Source organism: Melospiza melodia, chromosome 30 (assembly GCF_035770615.1).
Source record: "Melospiza melodia melodia isolate bMelMel2 chromosome 30, bMelMel2.pri, whole genome shotgun sequence".
NCBI classification, from domain to species: domain Eukaryota; kingdom Metazoa; phylum Chordata; class Aves; order Passeriformes; family Passerellidae; genus Melospiza; species Melospiza melodia.
The window spans coordinates 5168489-5194280 of NC_086223.1; the positions used below are offsets into that span (position 1 = coordinate 5168489).

A 25792-nucleotide genomic window follows, 5' to 3' on the forward strand; every position below is an offset into this window, starting at 1 on the left:
GCCCAGGGCTGCTGTGCCAGCCCTGCTGGGGACACAGGGACCCATTGCAGAGCCAGACACAGACCCAGAGGGACCCAGAGCTGCAGGGGGAGGCTGGGGCTGCTCCCAGCACCCACATCCAGCTGGAGCCATGATGTGTCCAGCCCTTCCCATCCTCTTTGCCATCGTGCTCCTCTCAGCCGGGGCCTCTGGAGCACCGTGAGTCCCCTCTGTGTGTCCGTCTGTCCCTGCTGGGCTGTTTAACCTTGGCAGCTCCTGGTGGGGTTCAATCCCTCTTGTGCCTGCTGGGGTGGTTGAGCTTCATCCTCTTGGCTTCATCCTCTCCTGGTGGGATTCAGTCCCTCCTGTGCCCTGGCTGAGTGCTTTAATCTTGGCTCCTCTGCAGTTTTTGGTGGGATTCAGTCCTTCCTGTTCCTGCTGGGTGGTTTAACCTTGCTTCCCTTGCAGTTCCTGATCGGATTTAGTCCCTCCTGTGCTGGATGAGGTGTTTAACCTTGGCTCCTTTGCAGTTCCTGCTGGGACCCAATCCCTCCTGTGCTTGATGGGGTGGTTTAACCTTGGCTCCCTGGCAGTTCCTGGTGGTATTCAATCCTTCCTGTGCCTGCTGGGTGCTTCAACCTTGCTTTCCTTGCAGTTTCTAGTGGGGTTCAACCCCTCCTGTGCCCGCTGGGGTGGTTTAACCTTGGCTCCCTGGTAGTTCCTGGTGGGATTCAGTCCCTCCTGTGTCTGGTGGGATGGTTGAGCTTCATTCTCTTGGCAGTTCCTGGTGGGGTCCAATCCTTCCTGTGCCTGCTGGGTGGTTTAACTTTGGCTCTCTGGTAGTTCCTGGTGGGATTTAATCCTTCCTGTGCCTGTTGGGTGGTTTAACTTTGGCTCCCTGGTGGTTCCTGGTGGGATTCAGTCCCTCCTGTGCCTGCTCGGGTGCTTTAGCCTTGCTTTCCTTGCTGTTCCTGGTGGGGTTCAATCCCTCCCATGCCCTGGTTGCTGCCCAGGGCTCCCCAGCTGCTCAGGCTGGGGGCTCTCCCTGCCCAGGAGCACTGAGGACACGGCTCTGGTGGCTCTGGTGGCTCTGGTGGCCCTGGTGGCTCCAGGAGCTGTTGTCCCCTCACCTGCAGAGCTGAGCTGAGGAGCCCAGGGCAGCCCAGCAGCACAGAGGGGATCCTGGGCGGGTTCCTGTACTCCAGGGGCTGTTCCAGGTCTCTGTGCTGGATGTGCCCCAGCCCAGGGCTCTCCTGTCCCCTGTCCCCGCCAGGAGCTTCGTGGTGGTGTCCCCGGCTGTGCTGTACCACCCCCAGCCTGCCACGCTCTGGGTGCACCTCAGGGACCTCCAGGGGCCCGTCCAGCTCCATGTGCAGCTGCAGGGGGACAGCGGGACCCCTCCCACCACCCTGCTGAGCCGAGAGGTCCTGGAGCCCCAGCTGTACCTGAACGTCACCTTCCCTGTGAGTGCCACCCCAATGCCACCCCAATGCCACCCCAGTATCACCCCAAAGGAGCTGGGAGCAGGTGGGGGGGACCCTCCAGGCCATTTCCACCAGGGCTGGGGACAGATGTGACTTCCCCATCTTGTGGCAGGGTCTCACCCTCACCCTGATTGTTTCCCACCCCTGATTGTTGGGTTCCCCCATGGATTCAGGCTCAGCTGGATTCAGGTTATCCCGGCTGGAATGGTCCCTGGGTGTTGTGGGAATCCACAAAATTAGAGAGTTTTGGGAAAGCTGCAAAAGGCAGGCCCCAGAGACAGCAGAACTGTGCTTAGAGCTGAGCAGCAGCCATGAGATTGGTCAGCAGAAAAATTATTTAAAAAGTAGAAAAGCAAAGACAAATAGAACAATGGTCTGTGGATTAACGCTTGTCTAGAATAACTCTCTAAGCTACAGAAAAGTTTATCTAGCAAGATATTAGGAAATTTGAAGCTTAATAATGGAGCTCTGTGCATTGTGTTTTAAGGCTTACAAGCAGGTATTGTATTCAAAATAAGCAAGCACTGTTTTAACCAAAGGTACGTGTGATTACAGTGGTTGGATAGAACTACTGTCAATGTGCTTTTGCTTTGTGTGATTGGTCAAAAAACTTATAAGTTGTAACACTGAGTTGTTAATCTGCTGCCTGGGATGTGAGCTGCTGCCATAACCATGCAATGAGGCTGATGCTGGAAAATAAAACAGCTCAAGGCAGTTCCCAGCAGCCCCGTCCCGTTGGTGATTTGTACACAGCCCCCAGCCAGTGTCAGGTGTGGGGTCCCTGGGGCTGGGCGTGCTCGGGGTCACCCTGGCCCTGTCCTTGTCCCCACCCTGGCCCTGTCCTTGTCCCACCCCGAGCCCACTGATCCCCGCAGGCTCCGGCCCCTGCCCGAGGGAAGGAGGAGATCGTGGCCCTGAACGTCTCCATCCGAGGAGAGTCCTTGGATGTCTCCGAGAAGAAGAAGGTGATGCTGAGAGTTCTGAGCCCTGGGGTGTTCATCCAGACCGACAAGGCTGTGTACAAACCCGGGCAGGAAGGTGAGGGGGGCGGGAGGGACCCCCATGCCCTGGGGACAGCGCTGAGGGGCCGAGCCTTGCTCTGCACTGCCTGGAACCGGGAGGGTTATCCTGGGATATCCTGGGTTGGGTTATTCCGGGATGTCCTGGAAGAGGTTATCCTGGAGTTTCCTGGTTGGGGTTATCCCAGGATGTCCTGGGTTGGGTTATCCCGGGATGTCCTGGGAGAGCTTGTCCTGGGATGTCCTGGGTTGGGTTATCCCGGGATATCCTGGGTTGGGTTATCCTGGGATGTCCTGGGTTGGGGTTATCCCGGGATATCCTGGGAGGGGTTATCCTGGGATATCCTGGGTTGGGTTATCCTGGGATGTCCTGGGTTGGGGTTATCCCGGGATATCCTGGGTTGGGTTATCCCGGGGTTTCCTGTGTGGAGTTATCCCGGGATGTCATTCGAGGGGTTATCCTGGCATTTCCTCCGGGGTTATCCCGGGATGTCTGGGGGGGAGTTATCCCAGGGTTTCCTCGAGGGGTTATCCCGGGGTGTCCTGGGTGGTTATCCCGGCCTTTCCTGGGGAGGTTATCCCTGGATGTCCTGGGAAAGGTTACCCTGGGGTTTCCAGCCAGGGCTTATCCTGGGATGGCTGGGTTGGGTTATCCCAGGATGTCCTGGAATGCTCAGCAGTGCCAGACTCGCTGTGGGCCGTGCTGCTGGGGGCAGGGCAGGGCTCAGGGTGGGTTTCCCTCCCCCTTCCCACGGGGAATCCCCCTCCCTGCGGGATGAAGCTGCTCCTCCATCTCCGTTTCCTTTCCCAGTGAAGTTCCGAGTGGTCTCTTTGGACAAGGACCTGACCCCCAGCAGCCAGAAGGTGAGAGCAGGGCTGGGACACGGGGAGGTGACTCAAAATCCATCCTAGAGCCAGGTTCAAAATCCTTCCTAGGGCCAAGCTCAAAATCCATCCCGAAGCCAGGCTCAAAATCCATCCCAGGGCCAGGCTCCAAATCCATCCCAGGGCCAGGCCAAAACCATCCCAGAGCCAGGCTGAAAATCCATCCAGGGCCAGGCTCAAAATCCATCCCAAAACCAGGCTCAAAATCCATCCCAGGGCCAGGCTGAAAATCCAACCCAAAGCCAGGCTCAAAATCCTTCCCAGAGCCAGGCTCAAACTCCATCCAGGGCCAGGTTCAAAATCCATTCAGGGCCAGGCTCAATCTCCATCCAGAGCCCCTTGAGGGCTCACAGCATCCCACCCTCCCTCTGCCAACCCTGCTGAGCCCCCAAGGACTGGAACTGCTCCTCTGACGATTCTCTCTTTGCCTTCCAGCTGCCCCTGGTGTTCCTGCAGGTGAGTTTGGGACCCCCATGGGGTGGCAGAGGGGGCCCAGGGCACAGCCACGTCTCTCTGTCACCTCCCTGGCACTGATCCCGGTGTCCCCCAGGATCCCAGCGGGAACCGCATCGCGCAGTGGCGGGAGCTGAGCCCTCGGCAGGGAATCGTGGATTTGTCTCTCCCGCTGGCCTCGGAGCCGGCGCTGGGCACCTACACCATCAGCGTGGAGGGGAAGAGCCACTCCTTCAGTGTGGAGGAATACGGTACTGTGCCACACTGTGTCACCTGTCCTGGCCAGATGGTGACAGTCCCCCAGGCAATGAGTCGGGGACGAGCGACAGCTTATACAGGGGGGCATGTCTCAAGGGAGGATGCAATGTTCAGCTAATCAGGAGAACTGGGGGTGGAACACAAGGGCAAAGGATACAAGGGAGGAAAACTGCTTGGGACAGAAGGGGTTAACAGCTGGATGTGGGAGGAAAGGGTTTGAAACTTGGCAGAAAAGCAGGTAAGTAGCAAAGAGATAAACGGACACCTGGCGAAATTGAATAACAAAGACAAGTCTGTGTCGCTCCAAAATCAGGGGGAAAAAAGCCCAAAAAAACTAACAAACAACAAATCAAACAATAACCTATAAAATAAAAACACACCACAACAGTACTGGGCTCTGAGAAAGGGGACCCCATCACGGGCAGCAGGTCCTGACCCCTGCAGCCACCCAGGAGATGTTGTCACTGTCCTGGGAGTAACCCCCCTCCCCCGTGTCTGTTTTGCGGAGATAATCAAAACTCCACAACTTTGTGAAAGTTGTAAAGCCGGTATGGTTGTTACAGCGCTGGACACATGTGGGAATTGTTCCCCTCAAGATGACATGTGTACCTCTGGGAACTTCAGGTCCTTTTTTATCCCCCTCTCAGATACATATGCATGCAGTATCACCATAGGTTCATACATATCCATTTTTACGAATTTCGCGTGACATTTGTTGCTAGTTCTTCTTTATCAGAAACAATTCCTAGGTCAGGTTGAGCTGCTCTCACAGCAGTCTCTCTGTCACTCTCTATCACCCTCTGTCTCTCCCTCCCCTTGCTGCCCGATTGATAAATGACACAAAACTCGGATAAGTTTTGTGGGTGCTTTATTAAGGGCCCGGGGAACTGGAGGACTCACGTCCCAAAATCCGAGCCCCCAAATTCACGTATGGGTGCTTCCCTCTTATACATGCGATTCACAACAAAGTCTCCAAGGAACAGTTTCCCGTTCCCCTTGCCTGGTCACAGACCCCTTGTGATACATTCCTTGGTTCACAAACAAGATCATTAATCCTCTGCTTATCTTATTCTAAGAGCATTGTATGCTGCCTCCAGACAGGTTAGCATTCTTACTTTCCTGCACTAGTTTAATTATTTATTAAATCCCTAAGACTACCTGCTAGGTTACACACAAAACCCGACACACTTTCAACGGCTACAAAACTACTTTTTAACAAACCAGTTCACACACAACTCACCATAATTAAATATTTTGCTAAATTTCATTTCTTTTCCAACACCCTTTATCTCTGTTCTTCACTGAAGCAACTTCACTGAGCCTAGGCTTTGCAGTCTGGCTAAATAACTATGGTTTCCAACCACAGACTCAACTCAAAAATGCACATTTCACCTAAATCAAAATGCATTTCTACCCTGGAAAATTTTCACTTTGCCTCATGTCCTTGTGCCTGTCCACAGTGCTGCCCAAGTTTGAGGTGACCATTCACCTCCCCAGCGTGCTGTGGGAGCAGGACGAGAAGATCCCGGTGGAGATTTGCGGGCGGTGAGAGGGGAGCAGGGAATGGGGGAGATGGGGGGGATCCAGTGGGATGGGGTGTGACGGTGTTCACAGGGATCTTAGGATGAGGATCTGACTCCATGTTTCAGAAGGCTTGATTTATTATTTTATGACATATATTAAAACTATACTAAAAGAATAGAAGAAAGGATTTCATCAGAAGGCTGGCTAAGAATAGAAAAAGAAGGAATGATAACAAAGGTTTGTGGCTCAGACTTTCTGTCTGAGCCAGCTGACTGTGATTGGCCATTAATTAGAAACAACCACGTGAGACCAATCACAGATGGACCTGTTGCATTCCACAGCAGCAGATAACCATTGTTTACATTTTGTTTTTGAAGCTTCTCAGCTTCTCAAGAGGAAAAATCCTAAGGAAAGGATTTTTCATAAAAGATGTCTGTGACAGTGGGGGCTCCCAAGCACAGCCTCTCTCCTGTCTCCACACAGCTACACCTACGGGAAGCCCGTCCAAGGGAAGGTCCAGGTTGACCTGTGCCTCAGGCAGAACTTCTGGGCTCACGGGTTACAGAAGATCTGCACCCGGGTTATGGGGCAGGTGAGTGTGGTCAGGGCTGGGCTGTCCCTGCAGGTGCTCCTTCCTGGGAATGCTGCTGATGGGGTTGATTTTCCCTCCAGACGGAGAAGAATGGCTGCTTTTCCACAGAGGTTTCTCAGGCTGCCTTCAAGGAGGGGATTTCGTTTTCGAGGAAGAAACTCGAAGTCGAGGCATCGCTGGTGGAGGATGGCACAGGTGGGGATTGGGGGTGTGACCATCCCAAGGGATTGGTGCCCTCCAGGAACACCCAAAAGTGCTGCTGGGGTTTAGGGGTGCACATGCAGGGATGAGGTTTGGGTGGGGGTGTGAGTCAGGGCAGCCTGGCAAGGCTTGGAATTTCAGGTGTTGATAGCCACCAAGGCACCAGGCACCAGGAACAGCGGCAGGCTCAGCTTCTGGCAACCCTGAGCAACCCCTGGGGTCCCTGCAAGGGCAGGATGGCCCCGGATTAAAGGGGTGCTGGACCCTTCCTAAGGCACTGGGAGATGCCACCTCTCTGTGCCATGCTGGCAGTGCCCTCAGCTCAATCATGCCAGAGCCAGGCTCAAAATCCATCCCAGGGCCAGGCTCAAAATCCATCCCAGGGCCAGGCTCAAAATCCATCCCAAAGCCAGGCTCTAAATCCATCCCAGGGCCAGGCTCAAAATCCATCCAAAGCCAGGCTCAAAATCCATCCTGAGCCAGGCTGGGATCTGCCCCCAGCTGCACCTCAGCTTTAGGTCTGGAATACTCCACAGGGCTTGTGCTGCTCTTGTAGGAGATGCAATCTGTGCTGGAGGAAAGCCCAAATGTGGTGGTGTTCACAGGGCCCTGAGGAAGAGGGAAGAGATGAGGATTTGACTCCACGTTTCAGAATGATTTATTGATTTATGATATGATTTATTATTTTATGATATATATTATATTAAAACTATACTAAAAGAATAGAAGAAAAGATTTCATCAGAAGGCTGGCTAAGAATAGAAAAAGAAAGAATGATAACAAAGGCTTGTGTCTCAGACAGAGTCCAAGCCAGCTGACTGTGATTGGCCATTAATTAGAAACAACCACGTGAGACCAATCCCAGATGCACCTGTTGCATCCCACAGCAGCAGATAATCATTGTTTACATTTTGTTCCTGAGGCTTCTCAGCTTCTCAGGAGAAAAAAAAAATCCTAAGGAAAGGATTTTTCATAAAACATGTCTGTGACACCCAAATGCCCAGGGACCATTTCTGCAAGGGGACAGGGGCACTGGCCAGAGCTGAGCTGTGTCATGTGTCCTGCAACATCCTGAGCTCCCCACTGGCTCTCCACAGGGCTGGAGATGAAGAGCACCAAGACCTGCAAGTTTTTACGCAAATCTGTCACGGTCACCTTTGAGAACCCCGATCATGCCTACAAGCCAGGGCTCCCCTACAGCGGGACGGTAACGGGGGCTCCCCTCTGCCCTGGGGCTCCCCTGTCCCTGCTGCTCCCAGCCCTGTCCCTGCTGCTCCCATCCCTGTTCCTACTGCTTCCATCCCTGTTCCTGCTGCTCCCATCCCTGTTCCTGCTGCTTCCATCCCTGTTCCTACTGCTCCCATCCCTGTTTCTGCTGCTCCCATCCCTGTCCCTGCTGCTCCCATCCCTGCCCCTGCTGCTCCCATTGCTGCTCCTGCCCATCCCATCCCTGTCCCTGCTGCTCCCATTGCTGCTCCTGCCAATCCCATCCCTGTCCCTGCTGCTCCCATTCCTGTCCCTACTGCTTCCATCCCTGTTCCTGCTGCTCCCATCCCTGTTCCTGCTGCTCCCATCCCTGTCCCTACTGCTCCCAGCCCTGTTCCTGCTGCTCCCAGCCCTGTTCCTGCTGCTCCCAGCCCTGTCCCTGCTCTCCCAGCCCTGTTGTGCACCAGCTGCAGCCCCACACTGCATCATCCCCCCTTCCATCCCACCCAGATCCGGCTGGAGGAAGCCGACGGCTCTGGGCTGCCCCAGAGGCAGGTCCTGCTCTCCATCAGCAACAAGGGAGAAGAGAGGACACAAAGCCTCCTGACTGACAGCTCAGGGAGAGCCTCCTTCCAGCTGGACACCTCTGGCTGGGGGGACGGGGTCTCCTTGCGGGTAAGTGCCCACCCTTGTCCCTCCATCGGGGGTCCTGAGCTGCTTCCTCCACTGGAGCTGCACCAGCCTCGGGGGCTGCTGGTGGATTCACCCGCTGATTCCCACCTCAGGCTGAAGTCAATGGGACAGCTGAGAGCCAGGAGGACTCGCTCGGGCCCCAAGGTGCCTTCCTGACCCTCATGCCCTATTCGTCCAAGAGCAGGAGCTTCCTGCACATCCGCGCCCCGCGGGGCGAGCTGCCCTGCGGCCGCTCCCAGCTGCTCCACGTGGATTCCATCTTTGGCAAGGAGGCTTTGGGCACTGAGCTGAGGAGCCTGGATATGGTTTTCATGGTGAGCCCAGCAGCAGGAATCAGGGGGGTTCTGTGGGAAGGGCCACATTTCCACGTTGTTCGTGGTGGTGTCCCCAGGGACAGGACAATGAGCAACCTGTCCTGGAGGGACTGAGGGACCTGTCAGAGGAGGTGGCTGCTGCCACTGTGGGGCCTGCACCCCCATGGGAGCTGGTGGGGGGCTGGAGACTGGACATGGTCAGAAATCATCCCTGAACTCTCATCTGGGTCCATCCTCCACCAGGGCACTTTGATTCCATACTCAGCATCTGTTTTGTTTTCCCCCCTCCTCTGCAGGTCCTGGCCAAGGGCTCCATTACCAGCATCTTCAGGAAAGAGGTCTCTGCAGAGCCTGGTATGTCCCATGGCATGGAGGGGCTGTGCAGGGCTCTGCTCCTCACAGAGCCACGAATGCTTTGGGTTGGAAGGGGCCTCCAAGCCCATCCCATTGCATTCCCCTGCCCTGGGTAGGGACAACCTGCACTCTCCCAGGGTGCTCCAGGCTCTGTCCAACCTGGCCTTGGACACTTCCAGGGCTGGAGCAGGTGGAGTTTCTCTGGGTAACATCTCCTCCTTTCCATGGCCCAGGACAGAGATCCTCCCTCTCCCTGGAGCTGCCCATTGGGGTGGAGCTGGCGCCCATGGCCAGGATTCTGGTGTACGTGCTGCTGCCCAACGGTGACGTGGTGGCTGATAGCACTGAGCTCTCCGTGGCCAAGTGCTTCCCCAACCAGGTGAGAGGAGCTGGGCTGTCCATGGCTGCTGCCTTGGGATCCATCCCGCCCCAAGAGCATCGCAGTGTCAGGGTCTCCCAACCCATTCCTTGTTCCCAAACCCTCTGAGAAGAGCCTTCCCTATGTGTGGCTGTGTCACAGACATCCTTTATGAAAAATCCTTTCTTTAAGATTTTTCCTCCTGAGAAGCTGAGAGGACTCAGGAACAAAATGTAAACATTGATTATCTGCTGCTGTGGAATGCAACAGGTGCATCTGGGATTGGCCCATCTTGGATGTTTAGAATTAATGGCCAACCACAGCCCAGTTAGCTTGGACTCTCTGCCCGAGACACAAATCTTTATTATTCATTCCTTTCTACCCTTAGCTTAGCTAGCCTTCTGAGATGAAACTTTTCCTTCTATTCTTTTTACTATAGTTATAATGTAATATATATATCAGAAAATAATAAATCAGCCTTCTGAAACATGGAGTCAGATCCTTATCTCTTCCCTCATCCTAAGGGAATATGAACACTGTCACATGGCTGGGTCTGCCCTCCACGGTAGTGACTGCCCTGTGTCCCTGTGTCCCTGTGTCCCTGTGTCCCTGTGCAGGTGCAGATGGCATTTTCCGAGGCCAGGGCCCTGCCTGGGGCAGCGCTGACGCTGCAGCTGGGGGCTGCCCCGGGCTCCCTGTGCGCTGTGCGGGCCGTGGATCGCAGCTTGCTGGTCCTCAAGCCTGAGGCTGAGCTCAACGCCGAGGCTGTGAGTGCTGGCCCTGCCTGGGGTCCCCCTGCAGCCCCAGGAGCAGCCTGGGCTGGGGTGATATTGGTCCCTCTCGTGGATCCAGTGCTGCAGTGGGCAGAGCTCTGGAGATGAGGGTTTTGCATGTCTTTATTCCCAGGTCTACAAAGCACTGCCCGAATTCAGCAACCCCCACAGCATCCAGGAGGAACCATTCTGTGACTGGCTGGACTCCAAGAGGGACCCCTACATGTTATTCCAGGTGAAGCCCCTGGGCCTCCCAGAGCTGCCCCTGCTTCTCCCAAGTGCTGGGAAAGCCACACCTGTGGCACAGGACTTCCCTTTCCTGCCAAGCCCAGGCTCCTTCCCCACCTGTTTTCTGTAGCCCTGGGACTACTCACTGCTGGAATGGGGATCTTCCTCCTGCTGGCTGTGGGGGATGGACAATCTCTGCTTTTCCACAGGATGCAGCACTGAAGCTCTTCACCAAGAGCAGGCAGCCTTGCCGGCGCAGGCTCTACATGGTTGGAATGGCAGGTCCTGGAGGTGAGCACAGCCCTTGGGCTGAAAAGAGCAAAGAGCTGGTGGCCAGTCCTGGCTGTCATGTCCTCAGGGGGACTTGGAGCCATCCAGAAAACACCCTCGGCATCAAAGAGGATGGACAGGGATGGAAAAGGATTTTGGTCACCCTTGTGCTGGCTGCAGGCAAGGTCCAGCTGGGACCTAAGGCTCCCAAGTTCTGCTTTGCCTTTTCCAGGAGATGTGACACTACTCCGTGGGGAGGTGGGAAGCAATGTTCATGAAGGAATTATGCCAATGTTCACCTCAGTCAGCTCACCCCTCATTGAGGGCGGGGAAGAGCCCCCAGCACCCCGGACGTACTTCCCAGAGACGTGGCTGTGGGACCTGGTCCCTGTAGGGTGAGAGACAGCTCCCAAGGGGACCTGGGGACCTCAGGACTCCTTCCCCCTGTGCGCTGGCACCAGCAGTGTCACGGTGGTGCCACTCAGGCCATGCCACCAGCCCTGCTGGGGTGGCCTCATGGCGTTCTCCATGCAGGGAGAGTGGCTCTGCCGAGATGACGGTGACAGTGCCCGACACCATCACAGAGTGGGAGGCTGGGATGTTCTGTACAGCCCCACAGGGCCTGGGGCTGTCCCCTGCTGTCACCCTCACGGCCTTCCAGCCGTTCTTCGTGGAGCTGGCGCTGCCCTACGCTGTGGTGCGCCACGAGAGCTTCACCCTCAGGGCCACCGTCTTCAACTACCTGCGCCAGTGCCTGCGGGTGAGCGGGGACAGGGGCTGTGCCAGGGGCTGTGCCAGGGGCTGGGGGAGCTGTGCCAGGGGCTGGCAGGTTCAGGGGAGGTGACCCTGGCTCTGGGGTGTGATGGAGCTGTGCCCTGGTCTGGCAGGTTTGGGGGAGCCCATGGAGGTGACCCTGGCTCTGAGGGAGCTGTGCCATGCTCTGGCAGGTTTAGGATAGGACAGGGAGGTGACCCTGGCTCTGAGGGAGCTGTGCCATGCTCTGGCAGGTTTAGGATAGGACAGGGAGGTGACTCTGGCTCTGAGGGAGCTGTGCCATGCTCTGGCAGGTTTGGGGTAGGACAGGGAGGTGACTCTGGCTCTGAGGGAGCTGTGCCATGCTCTGGCAGGTTTGGGGGAGCCCATGGAGGTGACCCTGGCTCTGAGGGAGCTGTGCCATGCTCTGGCAGGTTTGGGGGAGCCCATGGAGGTGACCCTGGCTCTGGGGTGTGATGAAGCTGTGCCATGCTCTGGCAGGTTTGGGTGAGGTGACCCTGGCTCTGGGGTGTGATGAAGCTGTGCCATGCTCTGGCAGGTTTGGGTGAGGTGACCCTGGCTCTGGGGTGTGATGAAGCTGTGCCATGCTCTGGCAGGTTTGGGTGAGGTGACCCTGGCTCTGAGGGCTGATGGAGCCATGGCTGTGCCCTGCAGGTTCAGGTGACGCTGGCAGAGTCGGCGGAGCTGGAGGTGTCACCGAGGGCAGGGGACACCTACACGAGCTGTGTCTGTGCAGATGAAGCCAAGACCTTCCAGTGGGGCGTGCGAGCCACCAGCCTGGGTACAGAGCTGCCACCACCCCACCCTGCTGCCCGGGGACCCCTCAGGGGATGGGGTTGGGTGGGGAGGGAGGGCAGGAACCCCACGGGATCTGGGGAGCTCTCCATCGCTCCACTCCCACCCTCCCTGGGGACCCCCAGCCCAAGCCCAGGGGGCTGTGCTCAGGCTGGGGGCTCCCTGGGGACTGAGGGCCGTGTTTGCACCTTCAGGGGAGGTGAACATCACTGTGAGCACCGAGGCCCTCAGCTCCTCCGAGCCCTGTGGCAACGAGCTGCCCCTGGTGCCGACCCAGGGCCGCGTGGACACTGTGATAAAGCCCCTGCTGGTGCAGGTCAGAGGGCTGGGGAGGAGGAAAATGGGATGGATTTGGGTGCAAACAGCCCCTGGGGGGCAGTGGGAGAGCACCCAGACATGAAGGGGACTGGGGGACAGGCAGGTCCCTCCTCCTGACTGACTCTGGTGCTGCTTCCTCACAGCCCGGCGGGATCCTGGTGGAGAAGACTCACAGCTCTCTGCTCTGCCAGGAAGGTAGGACTGGCCAGGGGTGTTGGGCAGTGCCGTGGGACATGGCCAGGGGTGCTTGGCCACTGGTCACAAGGGCCACCAGTCCAGAGGAGCCAAGGGTCAGGGTGCTTGGGCAGGAACAGGGTGGGTGAGGCTGCCACGGGCCAGGCTGGGAAGAGCTGGGCATTCCCACTGTCACAGCCCCCTGTCCCCACAGGTGCTGAAGAAGTGTCCTTGGAGATTCCTGCAAACATCCTGGAGAGCTCCCAGAGGGCCCACATCAACGTGATGGGTAAGGGACAGGCTGGGGGGGCCTGGGGACCACAGGGGACAGGGTTGGTGCAGAGGTCCCCAGGCTCAGCAGGATGTGGGACCACCCAGAGCTGACACAGAAGGGGACACGGGTGACACAGCTGATGATGTGTCCCCCTGGCACAGGTGACATCCTGGGCAATGCCCTGCAGAACCTGGACGGACTCCTGGCCATGCCCTACGGCTGTGGGGAGCAGAACATGGTTCGCTTTGCCCCCAACATCTACATCCAGCAGTACCTGGAGAAGACGGGGCAGCTGCTGCCGGACATCCGCGCCAAGGCCCAGGGGTTCCTGCAGAGCGGTCAGTGAGAGCCTGGCAGGGACACCACAGTCCCACAGCCCCCTCCTCACCCCACCTGGCTCCTCTGGGCACTGAAACAGTGCCCTGTGCCCACGTCCCCCTGCAGGGTACCAGCGGGAGCTGCTGTACAAACACGATGACGGCTCCTACAGCGCCTTTGGCAAGAGCGATCCCTCGGGCAACACCTGGTGAGGGCTCTGCAGCTGCACCCAGGGCTCCTCCTGCCATCCAGGCAGCCCCAGTGCTGACTCAGCCCTCTGGTGTCTCCCTGGCTCCAGGCTGACAGCGTTTGTCCTCAAGTCCTTCGGGCAGGCCCGAGCCTACGTGGCCATCGAGGAGCGGCACATCACGGACGCGCTGCGCTGGCTGCAGCGGCGCCAGAGGAAGAGCGGCTGCTTCCGCAAAGTGGGCAAACTCTTCCACAACGCCCTGCAGGTGGGGCAGGGCTGGGCTGGGGACCCAGACCGTGCTCTGGGCGCGGGGGTGTCCCTGTGTTGGTGTCACAGCCTGGTCGGACCCATGTCCTCCTGTCCCCTTGCAGGGCGGTGTCTCGGATGAGCTCTCGCTCTCGGCGTACGTGACGGCAGCGATGCTGGAGCTGGGACTGCCCACGCTGGTGAGGATGGACCCTTCTTCCCACAGGGACTGGTGGGGTGGGGACAGCTGCTGCTGGGGACAGGCATTGGCCATTCCAGGCCACCAGCATGAACTGGGCACAGCTGGTCACACTGGGCAGCACTGAGCGAGTCCCATGCCCTGGGCTGGCTCCTGACTCCTCTGCCACGCTAGGAGCCGGTGCTGAGCTCAGCCCTCAAGTGCCTGGAGGCTTCTCCCACGGACGACCCCTACACACAAGCCCTGCTGGCCTACGTGTTCGGGCTGGCAGGGCTGAGGGAGCAGCAGCAGGCGCAGCTGCAGCGCCTGGCCCAGCACAGCATCAGTGCAGGTACTGCCTGGGCAGGGCCCTGTGGGCAGTGCCCCCCCAGAGGGACCCCAGCCCATGGCAGGGGCTGAGCTGCTGCCCCTCCTCCTGCAGATGGGCAGCTCTACTGGAAGAGGAAGGGGCAGGCTCAGGAGGACTTGGAGCTGTCCTGGGCCGCGGCCCCGTCGGCCGAGGTGGAGATGACAGCCTATGTCCTGCTGGCCTACCTGTCCCAGCCCTCGGTGTCCCCTGCTGACCTGGGGACAGCGTCCCGGATCGTCCGCTGGCTCTGCAAGCAGCAGAACCCCTACGGGGGCTTTGCCTCCACGCAGGTACCGGCCCTGGGCTCCAGGGGCTGCTCCAAACCGGCCCCTCCTGGGAGCAGCGCTCAGGGGTGACCCTGGCACTGTCCCCGTGCACAGGACACCGTGGTGGCCCTGCAAGCCCTGGCCAAATACGCCGCCCTGACCTACGGCAACAACGGGGACATGACGGTGACGGTGACATCGCCTACGGGGACGGCGCAGGACTTTGTGCTGGACAGCAGCAACCGGCTGGTGCTGCAGCGGGCGGCGCTGCCCGAGCTGCCGGGCACCTACGGGCTGCGAGCCCGCGGGCAGGGCTGTGCCCTGGCACAGGTGGGTACAGCCTGGGCTGCCTGTGCTGGGCGCTGTGCCCTCGCTGGGCTCACCCTGTGCTGTCCCCCAGGTGACCCTGCGCTATAACGTGCTGTCCCTGTCCCCTGTCCCCCAGGTGACCCTGCGCTATAACGTGCTGTCCCCTGTCCCCCAGGTGACCCTGTGCTATAACGTGCTGTCCCTGTCCCCTGTCCCCAGGTGACCCTGCGCTATAACGTGCTGTCCCTGTCCCCAGGTGACCCTGTGCTATAACGTGCTGTCCCTGTCCCCTGTCCCCAGGTGACCCTGCGCTATAACGTGCTGTCCCCTGTCCCTGTCCCCAGGTGACCCTGCGCTATAACGTGCCTCCCCCGCCCAGCACCGGGGCCTTTGAGCTGCGGGCGCAGACGGAGCCGCTGCCAGGCACGAAGAACCCGGGGTTCCTGCTCCGCCTCTGGGCACGGTAGGACTGGGGCTGGCCCGGGTTTGGGGGGGACAGCAGCAGCCAGGGAAGGAGGGAGGGAATCCCTGAGGCCACCCTGGGGCTCTGCCCTTGCAGGTACACTGGGGAGCGCCCTGCCACCAACATGGTTGTCATCGAGGCCAAGCTGCCATCGGGATACAGCCCCGATAAGAAATCCACAGTGGAGGTGAGGAGCCCCTGCCCCCCTTTGGGATACCCCATGCCACAGGCCCCTGCCTGGGGGCTGTAGGACATGGAGGGACACCTGCTTGGGGCCCCTCCTGAGCCGTGTCCCTGCAGCTGAAGAGGCAGAACCTGGTGAAGAAGGTGGAGGTGCAGCCTGACCAGGTGACCATTTACCTGGATGAGGTGAGATGGGGACAGCAGTAGCAGCCCTGGGATGTGGGGGGTTTTCCCATGGTGCGTGGTTACACGTCCCTCCTGGGCTGTCTCCACAGCTGACCAAGGAGGAGAAGACCTTTTCCTTCCAAGCCCAGCAGGACTTCGTGGTGAGCAACCTCCAGCCGGCCACCGTGTCCCTGTACGACTACTACGAGACAGGTGAGCCCTGCAGGGCCGTGTCCCCTGGCCCTGCTGCCAGCCCTGCAGCCCCAGGGGCTCCGTGGGGTCTGCCTGATCTCCCAGCTCCCACTGATGAGCTCTGGCTCCTTAAGGGAGCAGCTCCTCCCAGGCCCATGGTCACCACCCCTCCCATTGCAGGTGACCGTGTGGATGTGGCTTACACTGCACCCCCCAGCTCAGGTAGGGGCTGAACCTGCCAGGCCAGGGGTCCCCCCACCCTTGGGACCCTGATGGGGACCTGGAGGGCACCAGGGGAAGGAGGGCAGGGAGTGGGGACAGGGGCTTTGGGGTCACACAGGGGATGGGACACTGAGCTCCAAGGGATGGGGCTCAGCCAGAGGGTCAGGGCCAAGCAAGGGTGGTGGTGGTGATGGGGGGGTGGTTCTGGGGACTCGCCTCTCACAGCACCCCCATATTCCCTTTTGAAGAGAAGGAAAACGTCTAACTCAGCCTGGAGCCTGGCAGCCCATCCCTGTTCCTGCCCCAGCTCCTGCAGCCACCAGGGACAGGGACAGCTGAGGGTCTCTGCTCCCACCCTGGCCTGGTCCTGACCCTCCATGGGGGCAGGAGGTGGCCCAGAGACCCTCCCAGCAGCACTGGCCCCCAGCAGGGCCCCTCTGGATGGAGCCCCAGCTCCCCCCCAGGATCTGCAGCCGAGGGGCTCCTGCAGGCCCAAGGACACACATGGACTTGGCTGAGCAGCCACAGTGGGCACTGCACAGGGACACCCCCAGGTCACCTCCTGCCAGCCCTGCACAGGGCTCTGGGGTGCCAGCTCTGGCCTCTCCCCTCCCCATAGCACCTGAAGGGGACCCAGAGCTCCTCCCTTGTGCCAGAGCTTGCCTGGCAGGTCCCCACCACCCCTCACTCCCCCTGGGATCCACAGTGCCACCCCAGCCCCCTCCCCAGCACTGACACAGTGCCAGCGTCACCCCCAGGGACTTGGGGACACTGCAACCCCCGCACAAAGCAGTCAGGGTGGGTGGAGCCCAGCCCCTGCCCTGGGTGTAAATAAAGCAATGCAGTCAAACACTTTTTTACTCTTGGTCTTTCTTCTCCTTGAGGGAGAAAGGGGGTGGGGACAGAGGGGACAGGGTGGCTGCTGTGGTCAGGAGAGTCAATCCCTGTCAGACAAAGCTGGGAGGGCTCTGGAGGCATGAGCAGCTGCACAGAACACAGCCAGCAGTGACATGGCACAAGGGGACATGTGCAGCAGGGTCCCTCACCTCACCCAGGCACGTGACACAGCCCTGGGCAGCCTCAGACGGGTCAAACTCTGCTGTCCTGAGCAGCTGCTCTGGGCAGAGCCACCACTGTTCTGCCACCTCAGTGACAAATCTGGCCCAGGGGTGTCCCCAGAGCCACACCCTCCCTGGGGACAGCTGGGGATGCTCCTGTGATGTCCCCAGGGGAGTCACCCAGCAGAGCCAGCCTGGTGACACCTGGAGCTGTGACCAGGGGCTGGGGCCACAGCACTGGGGCCAAATGACCCCTCAGTGCCCAGGGGAGGGCACGAGGCACTGTCACAGCAAGGCACGGACTAAGCAAGGTGTGGCCAAGCCCCAGGCTGTCCCCAGGGCTCCTGAGGTGGCAGTGGGACACAGGAGCCAGCCCTGTGCCCCGAGCAGAGTCCCTTGCTCGGGATGGAGCCACTCCCACCTCACTTGTGGTGCTTCTTCTTCTGCTCTTTGCGCTTCTGAGCCCTCACGTCCTTCTTGAGGCGGCTGTCCACCACCTTGAACTGGCCCTTGACACCAGGGGGACGCCTCACCCGACGTCCCACGCCCTTCTTGGCCACCAGGTAGGTGACCTGGCGCTTCTCCTTGGCCAGCCCAGCCTTCTTGTAGATGCTGCAGCACAAGCACAAAGGTCAGAGTGAGTTTGGGTGGCACAAAAACCAAACCCAGTGTTGGGACAACATCAAGTCCCACCCCTCCTGTGGCTCTGCCAGCCCCAGATGAGCCTGGCTGGGGACACAGATCTGTCCCAGGGGCTGCAGGGACACGGCCCAGCCACAAAGGGACGAGCTGGATCCTGGCTTGGCCACTCACCGGCGCAGCTGGGCCACCTTCTCCCGCTCCGAGATGTCCACGGTGCTCACCACAGCCTCGGCCTTCTTCTTCATCTGCTCCAGCTTCTTCAGCATCTGGGGGACAGCCGGGGGGACAGAGGGTCACAGGAGGGACAGGGGAGTCAGAGGAGGGACAGGGGATCAGAGGGGGTGGTCACAGGAGAGAGGGGAATTGGAAGAGGAATGGGGGGGAGGTCAGAGGTGGAACAGGGGGGTTCAAGGTGGGACAAGAAGGGGTCAGAAAAGGATGGGGAATCAGAGATGGGACAGGGGCATTGAAGCAGTGACAGGGGGGTCAGAAAAGGATGGAGAATCAGAGATGGGACAAGGGGGTCAGAAAAGGATGGAGTATCAAGAGATGGGACAAGGGGGTCAGAGATGGGATAAGGGGGTCAGAAAAGGACGGTGAATCAGAAATGGGACAGGGGCATTGGAAAAGGGACAGGGGCATTGAGGGAGGGACAGGGGGTCAGAAAAGGATGGGGTATCAGAGATGGGACAGGGGTTCAAGGATGGGACAATGCGGGTCAGAAAAGGATAGGGAGGGAATCAGAGATGGGATGGGGGATCAGAAAAGGATGGGGTGTCAGAGATGAGACACAGGGTCAGAGATGGGACAAGGGGGGGTCAGAAAAGGATGGGATATCAGAGATGGCACAGGGGCATTGAAAAAGGGACATGGGGGTCAGGAAACAATGGGGTATCAGAGATGAGACAGGGGAGGAGGGACAGGGGGTTCAGAAAAGGATGGGGAATCAGAAATGGGACAGGGGCATTGGAGGAGGGACAGGGTGTTCAGAAAAGGAGGGGGAATCAGAGATGGGATGGGGGGGGTCAGAGACGGGATAGAGGGTTAGAAAAGGATGGGGTATCAGACATGGGACAGGATGTCAGAAAAGGATGGGGTATCAGAGATGGGGCAGGAGCATCAGAGGAAGAACAGGGGGCTCAGAGGGAGGACTGAGGCCCTGGGAGAGGAGCCAGGGCACCCCTGGGAGCCCACCCCCACTCACCCTCTTCTTCTTGCGGGCCTTGGCCTCTGCCACCTTCTTGATGGGCCGGGCATTGATCTCCTTCCAGCGCTGCCGGTAGGCCTCCACCGTCTGCCTGTCCACGGGCAGCTGCCGGCGCCGGTGCTGCCGCTCCTCCTCCGTGAACCACTCGGGCAGCTCCCCCTCCTCCTCGTTGTACGAATACCTGGGGGGCCAGGAGACCTGTGAGCAGGACAGGGGGACCCACCACACCTGTCCCTGCCAGGGAGCAAGCCCTGCAGAGCTCCTGCAGCCCCCAGCTGGTACCTGTTGAAGGAGTCGTCGATGAGGTCCCGCCGGGCCTTTTTGGAGCTGGCAATGACAGAGCCGAGGGCCAGGCCCTCTGCATCCAGGACTCTTTTCACTGTGGGACATGGCAAAGTTGGCCTGGCTGCAGCCCAAGAGGCAGGGAGCAGCCCTGGGGAGCATGGACTGTCCCTGCCCCCATCTGCTGTCCATCCCAGGGACCCCCAGGTCTCTCCGTCCCCATCTCCTGTCCTTCCCGAGGGACCTCCAGGTCTGTCCATCCCCATCTCCTGTCCTTCCTAAAGGACCCCCAGGTCTGCCCCTGCCTCCTGTTCTTCCCAAGGGACCCCCAGGTCTGTCCCTGCCTCCATCTCCTGTCCATCCCAAGGGACCCCCAGGTCTGTCCCTGCCTCCATCTCCTGCCCATCCCAAGGGACCCCCAGGTCTGTCCCTGTCCCCATCTCCTGTCCTTCCTAAAGAACCCCCAGGTCTGTCCCTGCCTCCATCCCGAGGGTCCCCCAGATCTGTCCCTGCTCCATCTCCTGTCCCTCCTGAGGGACCCCTGGGTCTGTCCCTGCCTCCTGTCCCTCCCAAGACACCCCATGGCCCCCCACTCACCTGGCTTCTCAATAGGCACCACCTCGAAGCCGCAGGGCTCGACACGGCCCCGCTTCCTCCCCACTGGTGCCAGTGGCCTGTGGAGAGCAGTGGGCAGGGCTGGGGTCCCTCAGCTCTCCAGGACTGTGGAGCTGAAGGACACCTAGACCCCCTCAGCCCTCACCTCTCATCCTCACTGCTGCTGTCATCATCATCATCATCACTGCTCTGCTCCTCTTTAGCTTCTTCATTGGCATTGGGAGCTGGGGCTGCTGCAGGGCTGGGCTCGGCTGGAGCCTCCTCCTGGGCCTCCTCCTTCTTCTTCTTCTGCCCTTTCTTTGTTGTTTTGTCTGGGAATGGGAAGCACTGCGTGAGACAGAGCCAAGGCAGATCCTCCTCTAGAGATCCTGCTCATTAGCACAGCACTAATGACAGCTCATTAGTGACACAGGCTGGGACCACCCTCTGGTCTAGTGGCAGTGTTCCTGCCCATGGCCAGACTTGGGGCTCTTTGAGATCCTTTCCAACCCAAACCACTCCTGCTCAGGGCAGCATCCCCACTGAGGCTGGACCCACTGTCCCACGGTGAGCTGTGGCTGTCCCTCTGTGTCCCCTCACCTCTCTGAGCCTCACGCTGCTTCTCAGCCAACATCTGAGCCTGGCCCAGCTCCAGCTCCTCGTCTGCATCATCCTCAATGCCAGCGAAGGCATCCTGGCATGGGGAACAGTGGAGTCAGACCCAGGACAGGCCTGGGGAGGGGGATCAGCCCCAGGGATGGGGGGGGATCAGCCCCAGGGATGGGAGGGATCAGCCCCAGGGATGGAGGGGGATCAGCCCCAGGGATGGAGGGGGATCAGCCCCAGGGATGGGAGGGATCAGCCCCAGGGATGGAGGGGGATCAGCCCCAGGGATGGGAGTCAGCCCCAGGGCAGAGGAGGAAGGAGTCAGTCCCAGAGCAGTCCAGGGAAGCTGCTGGGGCTGAGGCTGCTCCATCACTCCTGCCCCACAAGTGGGACTCACCTTCCCAAACCACAGGCTGGTCTGTCGCTCCTCCAGCACCGACTTCTCCTCCAGGGGCACCAGCAGGGGATTCTCTATTTCCTGCCCTTCCTCCTCCTTCTGCTTAAACTTTGTCCTGTGACCCAGAGCAGCAGGATCAGTGTCCCCAGCCCTGGCTGGCTCCTGCAGCAGTCCCAGAGCAGCCCCAGCCCCAGGAGGTCTCTCCCCTCTCACCTCTTCCCTCGCTGCTCCCGCTGCAGCTTCCGCTGCCGGGCCTCGATCTCCAGCAGCTCCTCGGGGTCCAGGTCGCTGGCCAGGGACACATCATCATCCTCTTCCTCGTGATCTGACACGTAAATGTCATCGTCCCCAGGGCTGATCTCCAGCAGAGCGTCAGCAGAGGCCATGTCCCCCCGGGACAGCTCATCCAGCAGCTGCAGCACAGCACACAGAGTCACTCAAGTGACACAGGCGACAAGGCAGGCCCTGCCTCACCCCACTGTGCCCAGGAGCCCCCACCCACCGGGGTCCTGTGGATGCTCTTCAGGGAGAACATGCTGGTGTCACCATCATCAGCGATGGACACTCCAGGCAGGTCCATCTTCAGCTCCACACGTTCCCGCTGCTTCCTCTGCTCCTTCAGGATCTTCTTCTTCTTCCTGCAGGAGGCAAAGGAATGAGGCCACACTGTCCCCATCACACACAAACACCCCACTGCCAGTGCTGAGGCAGCCTGGAACACCTGCCTGGAGGAGCAGAGGAGCCCAAGGAGCCCAAACCCACAAATCCCCCCAGCAAAGGGACAGACTGACACTGCCACCCTTTGTCTCCATGGCTGCAACCCCATCCCTATTCCTCTTTGTACCTCTTCAGTTCTGCCAGCTCCTTGGCCTTCATCTCTGCCAAAGCCAGCTCCACCTCCTCTTGCTCCTTTTCCTCCTCAGCAGCTGCAGCTTTGGCCTCCATCTTCTCCTTCTTGTCCTCCTCCCTGCCCTCCTCCTCCTCACCGGAGCTCAGGCTGCCAAAAGGAAGGAGCTCAGAGGAGCTGTGCTGGGGACAGGCCACTCCAGCCTGGGGACAGTCCACCCCAGCCTGGGGACAGCCCTGCTCCCTGGACCTACTTGATATCCATCTCCTTGGCCTGCTCCTTCAGCTTCTTGGCCAGGAAGCGCCGCAGCTTCGTCCTCCAGTTCAGCAGGGCCCTGGGTGGGGTGGCAGCTGTTAGGGACAGCCAGCAGGGCCAGCTGGGGGGTGTGGCTGTCCCCCAGGCCCAGCTGGGGCTGTGGCTGTCCCAGTGTCCCCCAGCACCTGAGCTCCTTGCGGCCCAGCACTCGGATGTCCCTGCAGCACTGGCGCAGCTCCTCCGTGGTGGAGCTGTGATTCTCCAGCTCCCCATCCCCCAGGGTGATCTGGCACAGGAAAAAAGATTGAAATTTAAATCCCAGCCTCCCCTCCACAGCACAGGGACAGGGACAGGAGTCCTTGCAGGCACTCACCTCGTTGGCCTTGGAGAGGAAGTCCACGGGGTTGGCAGCCTTGAGGAAGTCCATGAGGGTGAAGCGGTGGTACAGGGTGGTGTCACCCTCGGCGTAGCCCTCGGCCTGGGGGGAAAGGGGCTGTGACAGGAAGGGCAGGGGACAGACAGACAGCCAGCACCAGCCCTGAATGGTGCATGGGGTCACCTAACCCGTGTCTTGCTGCAGTGGCCACCTAAATGTGCCTGTGGGTTGTTCTTGAGGACTTTAGAAATCGTTTCCAACCTCAGCCTGAGCTAGAAGAAGTCACTAGCTCCAGCCCAGCAGCAGCTTCCAGCCCCAGCCCAGACACAGGAGCTGACAATGGCAGGTTTGTGTCAGCTCTATGCTCAGCTGAGAGCACCTGACACAAATTTACTGTCCTAAAGCCACCTCAGAGAGACACAAACCCTGTGCTCAACCCCTGCAGGGTTTAACTGACCCAGCCCCAGCCTCACAATCTCCACTTTAGGGCTCCAAACTGGCTTTTCCAACACTTGCCATCCCAAAATCTTGCATTCTCCTGAACAATTTTAATTCTCACACCCTCTTCAGGCCCAGTCCCATCTGTGTCTGGTCTTGCTCATACCTTGGGCTTCTTTTTGCTGACCAGCTCACTGACAGACTTGGTGACAACCTCCACGTCCTTGAAGGCGTATTTGGGGTCAAAAAACTTGCTGTCAATTTTGTCTGGAGCCTGATAACCTGGGATGGAGGGATGAGAGCCATGAGAGACATTGCTCTGGGATAGAGGGATCAGAACCACCCAGAATGGAGGGATCAGAGCCATTCCTGCTGGGATAGAGGCATCAGAAACACCCAGAATGGAGGGATCAGAGCCATTCCTGCTGGGATAGAGGCATCAGAAACACCCAGAATGGAGGGATCAGAGCCATTCTTCCTGGGATGGAGGGATCAGAACCATCCAGAAGGGAGAGATCAGAGTCACTCCTGCTGCGATGGAGGGATCAGAACCAACCAGAATGAAGGAATCAGAGCCATTCCTGCTGGGATGGAGGGATCAGAGCTGCTTTTCTGGGGAGAGCCATTCCTCAGAGCCATTTCACTGTCCCAGGAGGAATTAAAACCATCAAAACCATTCCTCCTAGGATGGAAGAATCCCAGCCAGGAGAACCATTCCTTCTAGGATGGAGGTATCAGAGCCATTCCTGCTGGGTTGGAGGGATCAGAGCTGCTTCTCTGGGGAGAGAGGGCTCAGAGCCATTCCACTGTCCCAGGAGGAATCAGAGCCATCAAAACCATTCCTCCCAAGATGGCATCAAAACCATTCCTGCTGGGATGGAGGGATAGAGTCACTCCTGCTGGGATGGAGGCATCAGAAACACCCAGAATGGAGATATCAGAGCAACTTCTCTGGGGAGAAAGGGCTCAAAGCCATTCCACCATCCCAAGAGGAATCAGAACCATCAAAATCATTCATCCTAGGAGGAATTAAAACCATCAAAACCATTCCTTCTAGGATGGAGGCATCAGAATGAATGCCTGCTGGAATGGAGGGATCAGAGCCACCCAGAATGGAAGGATCAGAACCATTCCTGTTGGGATGGAGATATCAGAGGAACTTCTCTGGGGAGAGAGGGCTCAGACACATTCCATTGTCCCAGGAGGAATCAGAACCATCAAAACCATTCCTCCTGGGATGGAGGAATCCCAGCCAGCAGAGCGATTCCTCCCAGGATAAAGGTATCAAAACCATTCCTGCTGGTATGGAGGGACCAGAGCCACCCAGAATGGAGGGATCAGAGCTGCTTCTCTGGGGAGAGAGGGCTCAGAGCCATTCCACCATCCCAAGAGGAATCAGAACCATCAAAATCATTCCTCCTAGGAGGAATTAAAACCATCAAAACCATTCCTTCTAGGATGGAGGCATCAGAATGGATGCCTGCTGGAATGGAGGGATCAGAGCCACCCAGAATGGAAGGATCAGAACCATTCCTGTTGGGATGGAGATATCAGAGCAACTTCTCTGGGGAGAGAGGGCTCAGACGCATTCCACTGTCCCAGGAGGACTCAGAACCATCAAAACCATTCCTCCTGGGATGGAGGAATCAGAACCATTCCTATTGGGATGGAGGGATCAGAGCCACCCAGAATGGAGGGATAAGAGCTACTTCTCTGGGGAGAGAGGGCTCAGAGCCATTCCACCATCCCAAGAGGAATCAGAACCATCAAAACCATCCCTCCTAGGAGGAATTAAAACCATTAAAACCATTCCTTCTAGGATGGAGGCATCAGAACCACTCCTGCTGGGATGGAGGGATCAGAGCCACCCAGAATGGAGGGATCAGAGCCACTCCTGCTGGGATGGAGGGATCAGAACCATTCCATCAGGGATGCAGGGATCAGAACCACCCAGAATGGAGGGATCAGAGCCATTCTTCCTGGGATGGAGGGATCAGAACCATCCAGAAGGGAGAGATCAGAGTCACTCCTGCTGGGATGGAGGGATCAGAGCTACTTCTCTGGGGAGAGAGGGCTCAGAGCCATTCCACTGTCCCAGAATGAATTAAAACCATCAAAACCATTCCTCCTAGGATGAAAGAATCAGAGCTATTCCTGCTAGGATGGAGGGATCAGAGCCACCAGCAGGTTCTCCCAGCCCCATCCCAGCCCCTCCAGGCCCCCCTGGCTGCTCACCCTGGCACACCACAAAGATCTCAGCAGACTCGTTGCGGGAGGCCTGGGGCTTGGTGGCCTGGACCTTCTGGAAGAACTGCTGGAAGATCCACATGAGGGGCTGGTAATCCCGGGAGCGGAACACCTTGGTGATGAACCAGCCTCCCTTGCACAGGAACTCACAGGCCAGCTTCAGGGCCATGAGGGTCAGGTTGGCTGCAGCAGAAGAGAACAGGGAGTGAGTGAGGGAGGGAATTACCCTTCCCTGGGAGGGTAGAGACAAGCTGGAGTGGGTTTCCCAGAGACGCTGTGGCTGCCCCATCCCCAAGGCCAAGTCGGACTGGGTGTGGAGCACCCTGTGACAGGGGAAGATGTCCCTGCCATGACAAGGGTGGCCCTGGATGGGCTTTAAGGTCCCTCCCAAGCCACAGCAGCCCAGAACCCTCTAGCAGCAGTGAGCTGTCCCTGTGTGCCCACCCTGGGAGTAGGCATCGTGCACCCAGCTGGCTCCCACGTTGGGCGCTCCATCGTTCAGCACCACGTCCACCTTCCACGTCTGCAGCTCCTTGCGCAGGGCCTGTGGGACAAGGACACCTGTTCGTCCCTCAGAAGGACCCCAGCCCACCCCCTGTGACCCCCCTGCCACCACAAGGACCTGCAGGGCCCCAGGTGACCATGGGCAGTACCTGGCGGCACTTCTCAGTGGTGATGTCCTCCTGCAGGGTCACCACGTTGGGAATGGGCTTGATGGGCACCAGATCCACCCCTGGGTGAGGACACACAGCAAAGCCCCTCAGAAGGGGCTTCAGACCATCCCAAGGGGCTTCCCCACCCAGCCCCACTCCTGC

General features: G+C 58.9%; 2 protein-coding genes across 3 annotated transcripts in view; one reads left to right on the plus strand and one right to left on the minus strand.

The window, feature by feature from the left end:
* LOC134431008 (alpha-2-macroglobulin-like protein 1) lies at nucleotides 1-16878 on the plus strand. The gene is made up of 36 exons (XM_063178929.1): nucleotides 1-198; nucleotides 1253-1442; nucleotides 2339-2501; nucleotides 3294-3346; nucleotides 3803-3823; nucleotides 3918-4071; nucleotides 5539-5623; nucleotides 6086-6194; nucleotides 6275-6389; nucleotides 7493-7602; nucleotides 8112-8276; nucleotides 8387-8608; nucleotides 8905-8962; nucleotides 9196-9341; nucleotides 9938-10087; nucleotides 10227-10328; nucleotides 10531-10612; nucleotides 10824-10986; nucleotides 11126-11351; nucleotides 12020-12146; nucleotides 12355-12476; nucleotides 12622-12673; nucleotides 12867-12941; nucleotides 13088-13264; nucleotides 13371-13452; nucleotides 13543-13699; nucleotides 13806-13880; nucleotides 14054-14210; nucleotides 14301-14518; nucleotides 14609-14824; nucleotides 15148-15266; nucleotides 15363-15453; nucleotides 15567-15635; nucleotides 15725-15827; nucleotides 15987-16028; nucleotides 16277-16878. Exons 1-36 carry the CDS (start codon nucleotides 131-133, stop codon nucleotides 16291-16293), a joined length of 4281 nt encoding a protein of 1426 aa, XP_063034999.1. The 5' UTR covers nucleotides 1-130; the 3' UTR covers nucleotides 16294-16878.
* The window catches only part of FTSJ3 (FtsJ RNA 2'-O-methyltransferase 3), a 12454-nt gene continuing 3522 nt past the window's right edge, over nucleotides 16861-25792 (minus strand). For both annotated transcript variants that reach the window (XM_063178926.1, XM_063178925.1), the window contains exons 5-22: nucleotides 25631-25710; nucleotides 25422-25521; nucleotides 24966-25160; nucleotides 22897-23012; nucleotides 22290-22394; nucleotides 22102-22202; nucleotides 21915-21995; nucleotides 21659-21811; nucleotides 21317-21452; nucleotides 21028-21227; nucleotides 20815-20929; nucleotides 20412-20505; nucleotides 19978-20143; nucleotides 19815-19891; nucleotides 19218-19314; nucleotides 18933-19116; nucleotides 17900-17994; nucleotides 16861-17698 (exon numbers count right to left, since the gene is read on the minus strand). In XM_063178926.1, the coding sequence (XP_063034996.1) occupies nucleotides 17509-17698; nucleotides 17900-17994; nucleotides 18933-19116; nucleotides 19218-19314; nucleotides 19815-19891; nucleotides 19978-20143; nucleotides 20412-20505; nucleotides 20815-20929; nucleotides 21028-21227; nucleotides 21317-21452; nucleotides 21659-21811; nucleotides 21915-21995; nucleotides 22102-22202; nucleotides 22290-22394; nucleotides 22897-23012; nucleotides 24966-25160; nucleotides 25422-25521; nucleotides 25631-25710 (2285 nt within the window). In that variant the 3' untranslated portion in view covers nucleotides 16861-17508. The remainder of the gene's footprint in view (nucleotides 17699-17899; nucleotides 17995-18932; nucleotides 19117-19217; nucleotides 19315-19814; nucleotides 19892-19977; nucleotides 20144-20411; nucleotides 20506-20814; nucleotides 20930-21027; nucleotides 21228-21316; nucleotides 21453-21658; nucleotides 21812-21914; nucleotides 21996-22101; nucleotides 22203-22289; nucleotides 22395-22896; nucleotides 23013-24965; nucleotides 25161-25421; nucleotides 25522-25630; nucleotides 25711-25792) is intronic.